The sequence below is a fragment of the Poecilia mexicana genome, unplaced genomic scaffold (genome assembly GCF_051168715.1).
Source record: "Poecilia mexicana isolate PSO_F unplaced genomic scaffold, ASM5116871v1 scaffold_2, whole genome shotgun sequence".
Taxonomy (NCBI): Eukaryota; Metazoa; Chordata; class Actinopteri; order Cyprinodontiformes; family Poeciliidae; genus Poecilia; species Poecilia mexicana.
In genome coordinates, this window is record NW_028263371.1 from 46,332,119 (window position 1) to 46,350,168 (window position 18,050).

Sequence of the window (18,050 nt, forward strand, 5' to 3'; positions counted from 1 at the left end):
TACAATCTATGTAGGCAAACACAAACATTTTACATGACCACAAGGGACAATCTTTTTTTTTTTTTTTTTTTTTTGTCGTGTTTAAACCATCTTACATCCATGTTACTAACATACGAGAAAAAAAGTTCATTTGCAATGCATTCATAGGCATAGGACCACAACATATGGACTGGTCAATTCAGTACATTATGCACTGCATTCTTCACTAATAATTCATGACTTCTTAAATCTTCGTGTTTCTGGCAAAAGAAAAACAATAGAATTTGCAGTTTTCCTAAAATTTACTGAAATTTCATCTGATGAGACTAATCTATCATTAGCCAACCTTGTCCTGAGTTTTATTTGTAATGCGTTTCTTTTTTCCTAACCATAACATTCTGCAGAAAATCCTATCCCCTGGATAAGTTTTGCAACACAAACACATATATCAGATTGAACAATAATGCTATAGAGTTACATACTCCAGACAGTGTAAATTCTCTTTACATATGCAGTGTGTTACTATTATATTGCCATTTTCATTTAAATTTTTAAGCAAAACATGTTATCTAAATGCATACAATTTCATACTAAATGGATAGATATGTGAAAGATGCTGGAGTCTGCAAACAGTTCTCATCAAAACCCATATTGAAGAACACATGAACAAAATCTGGATTACACTTATGTTTGGATTGTTCATTTTAATGAACAATTGATTTTTAGACAAAATTGTTCTCACTGAAAAAGGCACAAATTATGAGGCAAGTGATTATGAATCTGTAAAGAAATAAGCTGGAAAGCAATTTTCACACCCAAACGTCTCTCTCTGTTTAATGTTGTTTTCATCCTTCAATTTGAAATTCATTTACGAAACTGTTGAGCAATAAATACTGACACAGTGTCAGCAAAAGTATGAGGCCTTGGTCTTTCTGTATTTACTGAAGTTGGTGGAAATGTAAATAGTTTTCAGTTAGAGGTCATTTTTTTCCAATCGAAACTTTTTTTTAAAGTTTCAATAAGCTTGAGAGAGGTGCTGCAACACCTTTAAGTAATGGCATTACCAAACAAGGAACCAATAAAAGCGCAAGCAAAACTGTGCATGTGGCACCAGATCAGTGTCCTTCATCAAAAATTCAACATAGACACAACAGTAGAGCGCCATTATGTCAACATTATGCCTCAGGTCTGTTTATAGACAACACAAACTGACAAGAATTTGGTGTAAAATTTAAGATGCTGGCATATTTTCTTTTCCAAAGAAGTAAGATGTGGGTATATTTTTATTCCTCCAAGATGACATTCTTTTAATGTGCACAAAAGTGCAACATCTCTAATTTGAGGGAAATGTTGCCATGACTAATGGGGAAATATCCTCCCAGCAGTTCCTGATTCCCACTGAAATTGTTGTAAATGGATTGTCACCTTATTTCTAGATACACAATTAAATCATATTTTCTGAGGCTCTACACAGCATAAATGTTCTCACCCAGTAGCTTTAGATGCTAAAGCTGAGCTTCTTGAGAGCCGGGCATTAACCTCAATGATGCAGTATTCCAGCGATGATGGATGCAGAGCATACTGGATGTTGCACTCGCCCACAATTCCAAGGTGACGCACCACCTTAATAGCCGTCTCACGGAGCATGTGGTACTCCTCATTGGACAATGTTTGACTTGGTGCTACGACTATGGAGTCGCCTACAAAATAAGTGAAGAGGAGGTTGTGAAGATCTAAAAAGTCTGCGGGCTTGAATCAATATAAAAATTAAATATTAAAATTACATTTTAGCAAAAAATAATGATCAGCTAATCTAAAACTTATGAAGATAAAACAAATCAAATCCAAATTTAATTAACTGAAGTGTCGTAAAAAGTCGTTTGTCACTCTGCTGATTGCACAAGCAAGTTTCAACATCAATGCCTGACCTCAAAAATGCTGTTTTGAAAGAATAATAAGAAATATCAACAAACACACTGAAAAACCTTGTTAGCAACCTTCTCAAAAGTAGTGTAAGATGTTGTGTTCACAAAGGGGGAGCCGATACCATACTAGAGCCTCTTCAATAAGAATAAGAAACCGGTGTGTGTGTGTGTACCTGTGTGAATGCCCAGTGGATCAAAATTCTCCATGTTGCAAACCGTAACGCAGTTATCAGCCACATCTCTCACAACCTCATATTCTACCTCCTTCCAGCCGAGTAAAGACTTCTCCACCAGAATCTGACTGCTCATGGCCAGGGCCTACAGTATAAACACAATGTTATGAAACGCACAAAAACGTAAGGAAAATGTAATTAATTGCATTAACATTTTCAACTCATTAAAATTGATGTAATTAAATAACCTTTATTATTATTATGTGTTAAAGTCTCAGCCCTCATAATGATAACAACTTTAAAAAGATTATACACTATACCTTCTGGGCAGTTTCTTCCAATTTTTCTTTGTTAGCGCATAGCCCAGACCCCAGACCTCCCAGGGCATAGGCTGATCGTAACATCACCGGATACCCTATTTCCTCCGCTGCCTTCAAGGCATCACACACCTAGAAGATGGACATGAATCATTTAAGACCACAATTTCTCTCAAAATGTCTGTATACAAAAAGCATACAGCTGTAAATAAACTGTAAAAGCTACATATGGGATCATAACAACCTAATTTGGACACTTACCGACTCCACAGCAATGCTGGGTGCAATCTTCTCATTGATCTCCATGAGTTTATCAGCAAAAAGTTGCCTGTCCTCTGTGGCCATGATGGATTCCACTGGGGTCCCGAGGACTTTCACCCCATACTGCTCCAAAATACCACGCTGAAATAATTCCACTCCTAAACAGAATTTTATTTATGTACATGTAATTAAAGCACGTTGAATAGAATTAGGCACACTGGTTGCAATAAAAGTTTTAATAAGTGGATTTTCTAGTCTTTTCAACTGCAAACACATCCTACCACAGTTAAGTGCAGTCTGTCCACCCATAGAAAGCAGAATGCCGTCAGGACGCTCGGTTTTAATCACTTCTGTTACAAACTGTGGAGTCACTGGCAGGAAGTAGACAGAGTCCGCCTGCTTAGAGCCCACTTCATTGGTTTGAACAGATGCTATGTTAGGGTTCATCAGCACTGTCTTCAAGTTTTCCTCCTAAATTAAAAAATAAATAAATATCAATTTGAAAATGTGAGAAGGAACCAATATGATCTTAGTGGTATTTGACTTTGCAAAAAAGAAAGAAAAAACAAAACGAATGTGTGAAAGGAAACAAAAATGTGGTTCCATAAAACACTGGTCGAAACCATTTTTTCTGGGAATCTAGTTTTATTGGTATTAGATGATAGGAAAGTCATAAACTTCATTCATGTGAGTATTGGTCTGCACACTGAGCTACTTCATATGTTATTTTATAACAATGTATTTAGTACTTATGTACTTTGGGGTATCAGTTTTTCCACCTTGTCTAGGATTGCATGTCCGACCCCCTTTGTTGATGATCGGACATCATCAGCCATATTTGCAGTTTGCCAAATCTGGCTTGCTCTCACAGCCTAAAGTCGATTTCTTCTTACTCCCTTTTTCCATGAAATTTTGCATAAAGTGGATAAATTGACTCATTTTAACTACTCCAGTTTAAATAAAACTAAATACAAACCACATTTTTCATATTTTTATGTGTAAAAAAAACATTTAAAAGCATAGCTTCATTTCCCTTTTTCATAACTGGATGTTATGTGATCTTGATCCGTCACTTAAAATCCCATTATAATACTTTAAGCTCGCAGTTGTAATGTCACAAAATGAATACCTTTGAAACATACTGCGTCACACCGTGAATGTGGAAAAGTTGCGAAGAACTCAGCAAGGGTGTCACAGGGATGCAAAACACTTCTGAAGCATCTGCATTTTGAAAGGAACACTTCAGGGTATCTGTCTCATTAATTGAATCTAAAAAGAAAAGTAGGTCACGCTTGCGAGGCAACAACCTAAAACACAAAGTTGTTACCAATAAAAGTTCAGGGTAAGCCCTGCTTAGGCCAATAAAACACAGTCTGCTGACACCTTGCTGATGTAGAAAAATAATCATTCAGAGGGGGGTCTGGATACCTCGGAGAGGGATATAAATACCTCTTTAATTCCCAGTTTAAGGCGACAGGAATATGTGAAAAATCAGCATGAAACAATGTTTAGATAACTACAGTTTGCTGGGTCAGACCTAACTGGACAGATAAGACACCCTGGCCAGTTCATATGTTCTTACTCTCACATACAGACATGGCCAAAGAAAGCATAGTTCTTTCTTTGCATATTGTTCCGAACACTGTCTGGATAATTCTAATTGATAATGAAGTGCATCGATGTTCCCGCCCAGAACTGGTAATCGTTTTTGAGAAGGCACGACCTTGATTTTTCTAGATAAATCATCCAGAAAGGAGCCAGCTGACTTGTATCTTCCTTAATTAAGTGAATGTGTAACGTTTTATAATTAAACAACCTGAATCTAGCAGCTCATATGAGAGAACCCACAATCTGCTGAAGTCACTATCACAACTTTATTTTCCTAAAGTCAGTGTGCAGAGTAAAAGTAACAGCTTATTGGCCAAGATGAGATGCATCCTGAGAAATTGACTTTAGTGGGACAAATCTCGGACAGACTGATGGCTTTTAATCTTGTTGGCATACCGTAGATTTACCAAGTTGTCCAAAACATTCCTCAGACATATTGGCTTTTATTGCCCTGAAAGCAACATGCAGTTGCCACAAATTTATTGGCTGCATACCAATCATATTAATCTCCCAATCCACAATATCCCAAAGGTGCATTGCAGCATTAGGATCTGGTGACTGTGGTTTCATTGGAGTGCAGTTGATGAATTTTAAATATTTATTTATATAATTGTGTTATAGTTAGGTACAAGTGCATTTTTAATATATTTTCATTGCCACTGCTAACAATCTGTACACCAACAGGAGGCATCATGATCCTCTTACCTTCATGGCCTTGATAGCTTGAGATCCAGAATAGTCAAACTCACCAGCCTGGCCTATAGACAGACCACCTGACCCCAGCACCAGTACCTTTGAAACCTGCATCATGACAAAAAAATTTAAATACAACAAATAGTGAAAAGCTTCAAACTTACTAAAAGCAAACATGCAGAAATTAATTCCTTTTGCAATGGAGAAAAACTGAATTCTTTCATTCGCATGCAACTCCAGCGACGAAAAAACTTTGTCCATAAAGTTTTAGCTACCTTTCTGTAATTTAACATCAATACCCTTGACTACTTTTGAGTATTTACCAAATGCAGATATAGTTATTTATGTTCTGATATATTTCAAAAACATCTTGTTTGGTGCATTCTGTTAGCTTTTACATGCACCAGTGTTAATGAATCTTAGCACTGAAATTTGAAGCACTTCATGTACCTTTGCTCTGGGGGGGATGCAGGGGTTCTTGGGCATAACTGACACAATGTTAGTGTCCTTTCCATTCTTTATCAAGGATATGAAGGCATCGAATAGAAACTGTGGAAACAAAGATATTTTAATTATAAAAATAAAATTCTGAAATATACTGAATGATATCCTACTAAGAAAATATAAAAAAATCTTTAGACACTATTAAAGAGACTGTGACACGTGGAAATAACCAGACTCTCATTGACTTTCTTAAAACAGACAGGAATTAATTTCTTTGAACTTACTTGTTACCCCACAAAAAGTGTAATTGTTACGATCTTGAAGCTATTTCTCCTTACTACCAGAACAACTCACCAAAATCAACACTTTGAGCTGCTTTAAGTATGAAGGGGGCTTTATAAATAAAATTGATTGACTGATTGCTTGAAAATTACCTAGGAAGTTAAATGAACTGACTATACAGAAAAATTGTATTAAAAAAAGATCTAATTTAATTCCTCACCGAAGTCAGAAATCCCATAGAACAAGTGTAAATAAAACAATTATTATGAAAAATACATAATAAAATATACAGGTTGATTTTAATACCATTACTTTTAATATGGGAACATTAAAGTACAGTGTGGCTTTGTCATATCAGCCTAAAATGGCATTATTAATTTTGACTACAAGCAGAATAACAGAACAAAAGCTACACATCAACTACAAAAACTAAAGTGTGATACACTAAGTGAACCAAGTGAATACAGGGAAGAGGAGGATGAGTCAAAGCAGTCTTCAAAGCTAATGTTCTGCTTTATGCAATCTGAATACAGTTATGGTATTTCTGAGGTATTAAACATCACTGTACACCTGCTGATAGAAAACTAACCTCAAGAAGTCGGACGCTAAGAAGTGAAAATCTCTACACAATGCAAATTAGGCACAGATAGAAGGGGGAGGTAAATATCTTGGGTCCTAAACATTATTGATGTGTCTGCAAACAGAGTTATGGCATTACACAAACAGACAAAATTCAGTAAAGTAAATTTTGTGTTTTTGGGAAAAATGTGTTTGCAATAAAATAGAAATTGTTTGAGCTTTGCAGAAAGTAGGTGCTTATTGAATGCATATTAATAAGGTTAAAAGAAAAAGAGTTAAAAAAAGGAAAATATCTCCTTTTTTGACAAGGCAGAAGAAAGAAGATAAGGACAATCACACAGAACCATCAGCACTCTACTGCAGAAGAGTGGGCACTATCAATATTTTTCTAAATGACCTGGAGACCGATGCAATACATTCTGCTGCCCAGACAGATTTTAATCTTTATTTCAGACTTGCACAAACTTTGTGGCTATACAAAGTTTTGTGTAGTATAAATATTTTATGTACGATCTGTATTTCTTTGGGATTTTAACTGAAAGACCACACAGGGGAGAGACTATGTTTGTGAAGAGGACAGAAAAGGATTTCAAGTCTAAAGATTTTTTTATACAAAAAAAAATCTCAAAAGTGTAAGTTGATGTTTTGTACCGGGGATTAAAAACTGGTATTTTTGTCTGTTCCATTTTGCAGAAAGGCAAAACCTAGTAAGACTGGATGAAGCACATTTTAAAATGTTCATCTCTTGCCACAGTTTCAGATTTGGATCAAGATCCAGATTTTGACTGGGTCATGCCAATTCCTGAATACGCTTCTTCATTCTAAACGATCCTATTGTTGTTCTGCCAAGGGGTATTTGCTGTCATTTTGTGATTTTAGCTTTGTCCTGTCCCTGTTCCTATAAACTCTTAGAAGCTTCCCTGCACCTGCTCAATGCAAGCAGCATGATACTGCGAACAATGTGTTTCACCACAACAGTGGTATATTCAGGGTGAGGCACAGGGTTATATTTGTACTACTACTTTTATTATATGTAGGGCAAAATAGCTACATTTTTGTGTCATCTAAACAAAGCACTTTCCTACATGCTTGCTGTGTCCACTTCATGGTTTGATCTACTGCAAACCAGATTTATTCCAGTTTTCTTTCAACAACAGCTTTTAATATGTTGGTGCTTTTCCATAAAGATCAGATTCTTTGCTGTCTACTTGATTGATTAATTTCCTGGGCTCTTTTCTTCAACTCTTCCAGAGTCAACATGAGCCTCTTAGCTCATGTTTTGTCACATTTTGTAATGCGACAAAGTGTGAAGGTACTCATTTGGCATGAATAAGTTTGCGAAACACTGAAAGTAGAACGTCTCAAAACAAATATTTATTTACTATCAATAAAAACCTGAATCCAAACCTCTCATTGTTGCATTAATGTCATGCCAATAGTTATGTTTAAAAAAAAAAAAAAAAACAGAACCAAAACCTACCAACAGCTAACAAAAGAGACAAAAAAATATATATTCATTATTTCTATTTCTAATTTGCAAACTCCACTGTTTAAGTGCTTCACTTTTCTAGGCCATCATCTGTACAAGTCCTATTTTGGCAGAATATGTGGAATTTTACCTTGGTTGAATCCTCTGAATAAACCTTTAATTAGTTGCAGTATGGAATTCAGGTACTTTATGCAGCACCATCAAAGTCTTTAATTACCTCAGTGTCAGTGGGACCACCCTTAGCCTCCGGATGGAACTGGGCCGTGAAAACAGGCTTAGTGTTGTGCATGATGCCCTGGAAAATATGCATATCATACATAAAGAAATCAAACAAAAACTACTGATAGCAGTCCAGAAACAAGAGAGTATTTTAAAAGCTGTTTTTGGAAACGTTTGAAGACTCTTTGTAATCTGCTTGAATGCCACCTTTTAAGAAAATGAAATGTACAACACAAATGAAAATAAATAGGCATATGTACTGACAAGCATGTAGAGTGAAATTAACCTCATTGGTGCCATCATTAGCATTGACAAAAAGTGGGCTCCAGCCTGCTGGAAGGGACTTGCTGTCTATGCCGTAACCATGGTTTTGCGCTGTAATGAATGCCTGTCCTGTCATCACATTCAGCACTGGCTGGTTCTGGCCTCTGGAGAATGACAGGTATGCATCACATCTAAATACTTTTATTCTTTTTATGTTAAGGGAGGCAACTTTAAAGAAACAAACAAATAGGTTCATTATAAACAGAATCTTTTAATGATTGGGATTTGTGTTAATTACATGTATTTATTCAATATAGAAATGAGTTTATTCACCTGTTACCCATTGGCAGTTTATATGACTTTGCTCCTGCTGCCAGAGCCGTGATCTGATTGCCCATGCAGATCCCAAACACCGGCTCAGGCCGATCACTCTCAAGCACCTTGGAAAAAAAACAAATTCAGTTACAAATTAGATGTAAACCTAATTGACAACATTAAGATTATCAATGCACCGATCAGAAATTTGTGGTCTATTTGGTCGATTCTGATTTCTCTTTAAAAAGTCAACCTAATGCTGTTTCAAATTTTTCTTCTACGTCTTTTTACTTTAAGTGATCACAAACATTTTTCAGTGCATCCAATTCATACCTTGCGGACATTGTTGATGAGTGTTTCAGCCAGTGATGGGTCTCCTGGTCCATTTGATATAAACAAGCCATCATAGTCTAAGCTCAGCAAGTCCTGGTCCCACGGTACGAGGTGGACCTCTGTGCCTCGCTGTATTCACAGACATACATGCAATGGATTGTCTTTTAGAGATTATGTGGCTAACTTTTTTTCACAAAGTTAAGAAAAGTAGCAGTGGCATTTTAAATTTATATAATATGTCATAAGGAGAACAATCAAAGTTACACAAGTTTTACACTTTGACGTTCAAATGTAAAGCACCAATGACAGGTGAAGGGAATTTACAGTGAACAAATTCAGCGTTTTGCCATTCCTACCTTAACCAGCAGCCGGATTATATTATGCTTAATGCCACAGTCCACAGCCACAACTTTTATTGGATTCCCTTTTCCAAAAACTTTGATTTCCTAATGGAAACGGTGACATGGCGAATGAAAATCTTTGCAGCTTTTTCTTAATAGCAGGAATGAAAACAAAAGTGCGTTGTTGCTTTCACCTTGGTTGAAACTTCGGCTATAAGGTTTTTCTGGTTGGGATCAGATATTTCTATAGGCTGTCCATCAAATTCAATCTTTGCTAAAACAGTGCCCTGCGTAAGAACAAAAACAAATCAGTGAGCGATCAGCTACTCTGTTTATACCATGCAACAGAGCAAACCTTAAAATTTACAAGACCTTGTCTCTGATGATCTTGGTCAGCATCCTGGTGTCTATTCCGAACAGTGCAGGGACCTGTAGAGCAGAAGGGAGAGTTAATCTCCAAAAAGGCTGCTATTCACCTCTGGAGCTGCACCGAGCGCTTGGTAATTTGAAAACCAACCTGCTCTTCTTGTAGCCACTGACCCAAAGACTTGACAGAATTCCAGTGGCTATATTCATGGCTGTAGTCTTGAACAAGAAGACCGGACACCTATTGGCATCAAAGTAAAATATTACCCTTAAGGAAATTTCTAGTTAATAAGAACTTGAGTCCGTTTGATGGATTTTTCAAAAGAGTGTGATGTAAACAACTGGAACGTTTGCATTAAATACTAGAAGATAACGAGCAAGAAGGTAAGGTAAGCCCCATTATCTCAGGAACAACAATATGCACAGAACACTAAATAATTTCAATGCTATTTTTCAGCTACAAAAAAAAAAAATCTAAAACAAAGCAATGCTGATATAAAGTGTGGACCTGCATATAAATGCTGTTTCTCCTAAAGGATCAAAGGAATCCTGAGGATTTAAAGGCATACAGAAGTAGATTTCAACAAAACTCACACAATAATAATTTCTCTCAATCTTGTCTGTTGGTGCCGTGCACATTCAGCCTCCCACAGAAGAATATGGATGTAAACATTAAATCTGCTGATTCAGCACCTTTTCTTATGCAGAGGTGGGAATATGTTTGTGTTTTAGTATTTATCCACTGTAAAACAGAAGAGTATTATTACTTAAGTTTGCATGTTGCTGTTTAAGTTCCTTTTCTCAAGTTTTATTTTCAATTTTTAATAATAATGCATTTTATTTGCTAGAACCTTTCAAGTCTTTCCAGTGTCACTTAACATTCACAGCTTAATGTGAGCAAAGGTTAAAAAGTGCTATAGAGAGAACATACAGAGAAGAGAGCAGAGCAGCTAAAAGACCTGAGTCCCAAGGTCGACAGATGGGCACTTGGCATGGTGAAAAGAGAGTTAAAAGAGAAATGAAGCGGGCAAGATGGTGTGTAAACACAAAGGAAATGAGTAAGATAGAAGAGTGGCTATCTTCTGGAGGGTTTTGGATGTTAATAGGAGGATTTTGAACTCGATGCGTAATGGATGAGGAGCCAGTGAAGTCCCTTTAAGATAAAACTTAAAGGGATGTGGTTAGTAGTTCTGATGAGTAGATGGGATTCTGGAGACAACGTGGGATGGTGAGTTCTGAACCCGGTAAAGTTTATAGAGGGATCTGTCTGGTTAACCACGTAACAAACCAAGAAACAAAATGTCAAGCAGAAATGTCTAAGGTACATAAAATAAGAATTTTCAATGCCACAAAGGAGGCTCAATTTAAACCCATCTATATTACCACCCTGGACTCATACCTTGCTTTGTAGCCTTTCATGTTTGCAGTTTTAGGCTAAACCATCTTTCAGACATATATCCTGTTCAATAATTAATTTCCTGATGATGTCACATGGGGCTCTAGAGGTTGCAAATGTGAGTTTCTCAGTGGTGCGCCTAAAAAACATCTATGGTTGCACCCGTGTGACTAGTCCTTCTGGAGGGAAAAAAAAAAAAAAAACATTTTATCCATCTGTAAATTCTCCCTGTGGTTCACAAATTAGGCCCATATCATATTCTAAAACAATCAGGAACTATGAAGCTCTCTTGGCACATCTAAGCTACTTGGATAAAGAGTTGGATAATGCACCGTTTTTAGCTTTTGAACTGTAGTGCATAAGTCAAAGTGGTTGGTTGTTGTTATGCAAACCTCTCAATTGACTCTTTGGCCCTGAATCACAGTTTGCTACTGTAAGATAAACAAATCTGGATCACAACTGTATAACCACAGACTATCACAGATGTTGAAAAAATACTGTACTACATTAACTCCAAATCCAAATGTTATCTAGAAAAGTCAGGCACATCTCTTTTTACACCCCAAACTTGCCCATTAGATTTTGAAAAGGAGTAACAAAGGTGTGATTTTGATAAATAGTGGGTATTGCTTGTTGTAGCTCTCTTATCATAACATAAAACATTCAGCAAACAAATGGCTGACTTGGCAACCACAAAAAATACCTATTTAATTATGAGAAAAGGCAATACAGCGCAAAGACAGTTTGGGCGTAGCACTTTAAAAAAAGTGTATTAATTTTCTATAACAAGGCATGCAATTAAAACATGTGAAAGGGAATATTTAAGTAATCAAATATTGTTTTATGCTTACTAGTATTACAACATTAAAAGCACACACTAAAATCTCACAGAGTAAGAATTTGTTATAGTTTAATATTCAGAACAGAATTCCTGAAGCCATTCACTCTCTCCTTCATGCAATACCTGGATGTTTGCCGACTCCACGTGTTTTCTCAGGCCAAGCTCATCCAGCTCCTGGGTGTTGGGAACGCCATAGTTTCCCACAATGGGGTATGTCAAGGTCAGGATTTGACCTTTGTAGCTGGGGTCAGTTAGGGACTCAGGGTACCTAAACCAGTAAATCCACATTGCAGTGAGGTATTACTTAAACTCAGTGTCAGGTTTTATTTTTTAAATATGTGTCTATGCACTAATAATCTTAATATATGAAGTTATTTAGTCCAAAGCGACTTTTATTATGATACATAGTTATGTGAAAGAATTAGGACAAGAATATGTTTTGTACATTTTGATATTGAAGATCAATTTTAACAATACCATGTAATAAAGTTTTGCAAGCATACAGATCACCCTGAAAAAAGATGCTTAAGTAAGTCTCATAAAACCCTAAAATGTCATCATCAAAACACACTATTGCTACTGCTGATGTGGAAGAGGTAGAGGCTTTGCAATCATAACTTTCATGAGATGTATGCAAGGAGGAAACATTTGCTCCATAAGAAAAAAAATATAGAGATCAGGCAAAACGGTTTCCGCAGAGAACCTGGGCATAGACCAATAATTCTGGAATAATGTTGTTTGAACAGAGGAGTAAAACTGAACAACAGAACAGAATGGCTATTTGTCATAACTCTGCAGTACGGAGCTGGAAATAGCATGTTTTGAAGATTGTTTGCTTTAGCAAGACTCTGCCAGAAAACCGTCATAGAGTTCATCATGAACTCTACCAAGTGTTGGAGGGTGCTTAAGAAAAGCAGGCATATGCAGAGGCAACAACAAAGTGGTATAGAAGAAGGGACTGAACAGACTGTACTTCTTGAGAAGACTTGGGACTTTCAGGGTTTGCAGCAAGATGCTGCGGATTTTCTATAAGTCTGTTGTGAAGAGAACAGTTCATTCTGCTAATGTCTGTTGGGGTGTGATCATCAGAGTCAGTCACTAGGAATGCATAATAAATTCATAAAGAAGGCCAGATCAGTTCTGAGAACTGCTATGGATCTGGCTGTGCCAAAAAAGTAAGCATTAAGACAATGATAAATAACCCTGAGCAACAGATGGTCTTCAGTCAGACTCTTCAGATCCGTTGTAAAACAGACCCCTACAGGAGGCTCTTCTTGTGCTCAGCATTAGCTGTCCAAAACAACTCCTTAAAAAAAAAAACTTTGTTTGTTACATTTAATTAAAATGTGAGACCATCTGTAAAAATTAATTAACACTAAAGAAGAAATAAAACCAAGATACATAATTACCTAAAACATTGCCGTAGAGCCATCAAACATGCTGTGGTGTGATTTGAAACAGGCAATAAATGCAAGGACCTTCTCAAACACCTCACAGCTGAAAGTGAGGGGTGAGGCAAGTTTTTCTCAGATCAATGTCAAAGACTGTTAAAAGGCTACAGGAAGTTTCACACTGAAGCTATTTCAGCCAAAAAGGGTAACACTAGCAATTAGGAAGTGATGTGTCCTAACCTTTTCCTTTGTTACAAAACACATTTTCTCGATATTTTTGCAGTAAGTCAAACATTTTGTGTGTGTGTGTGTGTGCGGTTTGAGCAGGATTAAGAATCACTTTCTTTTTCAGTTGTTCAGAAATGACAGGAGGCAATATCTGAACATTGGTTAATAAAGATTTAAAAATTTACTGGAGTGTCCTAGTTTTTTTCACAAGTGTTTCTGAGAAGCCGCTTTCATTTTGGTCTTATTTTCTTTATCTGACAGACATTTGTTGCAGAGTACAGTTTTGTTTAAGATCGAATGGTGTAACAACAAAAGACTAAGTTTCTTTCTTACCCCACCAGGCCAGTATTGAAGACAAGCTCCCCAGCTACAGAGCCATTGTGCCCAAAGGAAAACCCTTTCATCCTGGTACCATCCTCCAAGACCAGGTGAGCTGTCTGTGCCTGGGAGTTAAAAGAAGGAAGACAGATGACAAGTGAAATCTCACCCAAGAATAATGTATTCTCTTTTTCTAAACCCAGTTTGGACAGACCAAAGGCAAAACTTTGAAATAAGATGGCCTGTAGATTTTGAGAGTAGGAGGGATATGGCAGCCAGTGAGCCACTGGGACTTTGTGCTGAAACTGCAGGTCATTGAGAAATGTGCTGCGAATGCTGAGACAGACAAATCTCTTCAATTGTTGTGAGCACAAGTTAGAGAGTGGGTCGGTGTTAGAGCAGGAGAGAGGGGAGATCGAGGGAGATAAATATATGAATGTAAAGGTTGGTGATACCCACTGTGGAGCAGTGTCAGCAAACACCAACATGAATACAAAATGGAGCAATGAGTGATTAATGTTTCTTTCTCTCTCTCTCTCTCTCTATCTGCCAGAGGACATCTAAAATACTGACATATTGGCAGTGATGACCCACTAAAAGCTTAAAATGTGCTGTAAAGCTTAATTAATTTTCACATGTAATACACTATGACAGCATACTCCTGTATCTAAATACACTTAATAGACCATTTCAAATGATGAAACTCACATTGATTCATTGCACACAAGCAGTTATGTTTCAAGCATTTGTTTAATCTATTATTGATGATTGTGGCTTAATACTAATTCTACTGGAAAGTTGAAAAAACGTAAACAGATAACAGCAATAACTGAAGCCTTGGCTGGATTGTTAAGCAAACTGAGCCGCTGGAGTCAGTGCTCTAAAAGTCAACACAGACATATTCAGGACGTGCTAAGTCACTTGCTAACCCAAAAACAATATCACAGGTGTCTTACCTAGGCTAAGGAGTAACAAAAAGACAGGACTGTCAGGCTAAATGACAACTCTAAATTGACCTAAGCTCTGCATGTATGTGTGCATGTGTATAGTTTGCAGTCATGTCATTTACATTTTTTTTGAGAAACAATTTTTGAGTTTTCATCAGCTGTAATCAATACTCAAAATTAACAGAAATAAACACGTCTCACTTTGTAATATATTTTATTTTCGAGGTGAACAAGTTATTTAACCAAATTAACTTTGCATGGTATATTTGAATGAGGTGTACAGAGCCTCATTCTGTACACCTCATAGTGCGACTATGATGCAACAGTGTGATTTATGCATGTGATGCGCTCAAGTCCAGCAGCTGCACAGGCAGCTGTCAGAAAATCTCAGGCACAAACAGCATCCCTTCTAAGGAAACAGGGCTGATGAGATAAATACACAGATTTTAAAAAGGGGGTTGGGGAAAGACTAGGTCACACAAAACATATTAAGTATATAAAAAAATATATCTGCGTTTAATTTTATTTCACAAGACAGTCAGGTCTCCGTTGAACGACACTCTTCCAACTTTTTTTTTCTGCTTGGGAGGAGTGGCTACTTTTCAAACGCTTGCACAGATATATATGACCAAGACGCCAACGAGTTTGCAGCGGTTCTGAGTGAATGAGTCTTTAAACTAAAAGGTCACAGCAGCTATAGTTTACACCCTTCACTCACAAGCCGTTTTCTTACCTTGACACTAAAAAGTTTCGCAGATTGAAGTCGCGGCCAGCCTGACGTGTTCCTCACTTCCCTGCAAATCATCCATCCTTGTCTCAGAGATTTAACCACGCCGCAAGCCAACAAGATTTTGGTCATAGTAACCTAAAGTCACACTGTTAATAAAATGGCACGGGAGGAAAATAGCGGACAGGAGGGGCAGTCTGAACGAAAATGTGGTAAAAACGAATGCTATTTAAAATGTCTTAAATGTTGAGGGAAATAGTTACGAGCTTCTCCTCGTGTATTCAGTGGCCACCGGCTGACGGTTCAAGTGGGCGCTTGAAACGTTGCAGCGGATTGGCCGCCGGAGATTTGTTGTTCTGAACACATGAAGCGGACGGTGTTTAGATTGGCCTCCATGCAAAACAGAAACGAAAAACGCCCACTTTTATCTCAAACGTAACAGCAAATGCTAGATATCCGTTTATATATTTTCTGACCTATTATATTGTTGGTATTAATTAAGACGGTGGATGTTTTTTGGGGGCGTTTTGCAGGTGAAACTGTACCTTTAATACTATATTTATCTATTTATCAGTTGACCACGAACTCTTTATATGGGTGAACATGAAACTAAAATACACCAAGTTATTTTATTGATCTTTTCAGATTTATTTCGGTCTATAAAGGGAAAAAAATACAAGAGTAAGGAGTTATTAGGTACACTTTCAGCATTTTTGTGCTTGGAACAAACACAAAACGCCTGCCCACTGGGAATGACTGCACCCGCTTATGGCAAACTTGTAGAGAGTGCTTCATGTGCAACAAACTCTTTAAAGCCTTTTCTTTGAGGCAAATTGCCTGCAAAGAAAAAAAGAAAAGCGTCCACAGACAAGCTGCATGGTGGTGGGATTAGAGTGGTCTGTGTATTTGCTGATGGCTGCAAGACTGGTCCTCTGTGGAGAAGGCTGTCTGACTGCCACTCTGCTGCGTTCAGCAGTCTGAACAAAGTGAGTGTGAAGTATCAGGACCTGAACAGATTGGGGAATACCTGAAGCATTAGAAAATTGTAATAATAAAACGCTTTTGCAAAGATTAAAAAAAAAAAAGTTAAGGTCTGTAAATGTCACTTAGTTGTGTCCATCCGTCTATTATCTAACAAGCTTATCCTTTGCAGGGTCACGAGGGGAGTTGCTGGCTATTTCTGTGCAAGTTGTGTATCAAAAGTAATTAGCTGGAAACATACCCTATATGTCTAAGCCCTCAATTGGATATTGTTTTGGATTTTTTTGCATTTGATTAAACTTGTTCTAGTTGTTAATCAGACAAAAGTATATCTCTTATCTAAGGTGAGCCTGAGCTGTGTGGAGCTCTGCTGACATCCAGTGGCAACTTTCTTCAGTAGAGACTCAGTTGGCCATGGAGAACAGTCATGCACTTTATTAAGATGCTTTCACTGTTTGCAACGTTTTTCTTTCTTTTTTTTCTCTATTTTATTAGTTAGTTGTTTATGAAAAACTAACAATTCTTACAGTATTATGCAGAGAAAGGGAAGAATACAATTTCACATACTCATACATAGATGCGTCTCAAGTTCTTTATGCATGTTCAAGGGGTGAGCTGAAGTATAACTTAAGAGGCCCCAGAAATGTCCTAATCATATGATTACTTTATTCTGCTTAAAGTGTGATGTAAAAAGTCTTATGCATTTTAACACTTTAAAGCGGTGTGTCTAAAGTCCATCCTGAATGGTAAGTATCTTGCATGTTTTAGCTGCTTCAACATACCTAGACTGAATTACTGTTAGCAAGCGTCTGCAGAACATTGACATGCTGAGGTGGTAGTAACTACCCTGTGGGAGAAAGACATGCAGAGTACTGGCCTTTGAGGACTGACTTTGAACACCGAGCTTTAAAGACATAATTTTGCATTAGTTTGTTTGCATTAATTTCCTTCAGGTTTTAGTTACTTTTTAGATCATGATTTTATGTTCATAATTTCTTTTCTAAAAAACAATGTAGATTTACTGTCTGATCACCCCATTAATACAGCATCTCATATTTTTCTCACTTATTTTTATCCTTATTTTATGTAATAGTGTTGATGTTCCATAATTTCACACGTGACCACCTGTGTACCACATGTAAGTTTTGCATGTGATACAAGATTTTCATATATGAAGTTCATGGGATTTTTCTGCATGGGTAGTACATAAGTGTACTACCCATATATATATATGTATATATATATATATATATATATATATATATATATATATATATATATATATATATATATATATATATATATATATATATATATATATATATATATATATATATATATATATATATATATATATATATATATATATATTATTGAATATTGACTACATTTATATTGAATATTTATATTGAATATATAAATATTATATATTATTATATATTATTTATATAATATTTATATTGAATATTGACTACATTTTGACTGTATAACAAACAGTTAAGAAATTTGCACACTTTTTCCAACCATTGTTAAGTGTTGTATGTGGTGGTAACTGCTTTATAAGTACCACAATCAAATAAAAAATAGCTAGCTGTTTGTGTTCTCTTACTTGCAATATATATGAAAATCGCAG

General features: G+C 36.6%; 1 protein-coding gene across 1 annotated transcript in view; it reads right to left on the reverse strand.

The window, feature by feature from the left end:
- cps1 (carbamoyl-phosphate synthase 1, mitochondrial) overlaps window positions 1–15,828 on the reverse strand; it is a 63,836-nt gene extending 48,008 nt beyond the window's left edge. Inside the window, exons 1-18 of the mRNA XM_014988800.2 lie at window positions 15,443–15,828; window positions 13,778–13,887; window positions 11,949–12,093; window positions 9,740–9,829; window positions 9,595–9,651; window positions 9,417–9,509; window positions 9,238–9,327; window positions 8,882–9,010; window positions 8,567–8,673; window positions 8,256–8,397; window positions 7,968–8,045; window positions 5,407–5,505; window positions 4,969–5,064; window positions 2,937–3,126; window positions 2,656–2,813; window positions 2,398–2,526; window positions 2,078–2,222; window positions 1,469–1,679 (exon numbers count right to left, since the gene is read on the reverse strand). Coding sequence (XP_014844286.2) covers window positions 1,469–1,679; window positions 2,078–2,222; window positions 2,398–2,526; window positions 2,656–2,813; window positions 2,937–3,126; window positions 4,969–5,064; window positions 5,407–5,505; window positions 7,968–8,045; window positions 8,256–8,397; window positions 8,567–8,673; window positions 8,882–9,010; window positions 9,238–9,327; window positions 9,417–9,509; window positions 9,595–9,651; window positions 9,740–9,829; window positions 11,949–12,093; window positions 13,778–13,887; window positions 15,443–15,568 — 2,195 coding nt within the window. The 5' untranslated portion in view covers window positions 15,569–15,828. The remainder of the gene's footprint in view (window positions 1–1,468; window positions 1,680–2,077; window positions 2,223–2,397; window positions 2,527–2,655; window positions 2,814–2,936; window positions 3,127–4,968; window positions 5,065–5,406; window positions 5,506–7,967; window positions 8,046–8,255; window positions 8,398–8,566; window positions 8,674–8,881; window positions 9,011–9,237; window positions 9,328–9,416; window positions 9,510–9,594; window positions 9,652–9,739; window positions 9,830–11,948; window positions 12,094–13,777; window positions 13,888–15,442) is intronic.
- Between the last annotated feature and the right edge of the window lie 2,222 nt (window positions 15,829–18,050).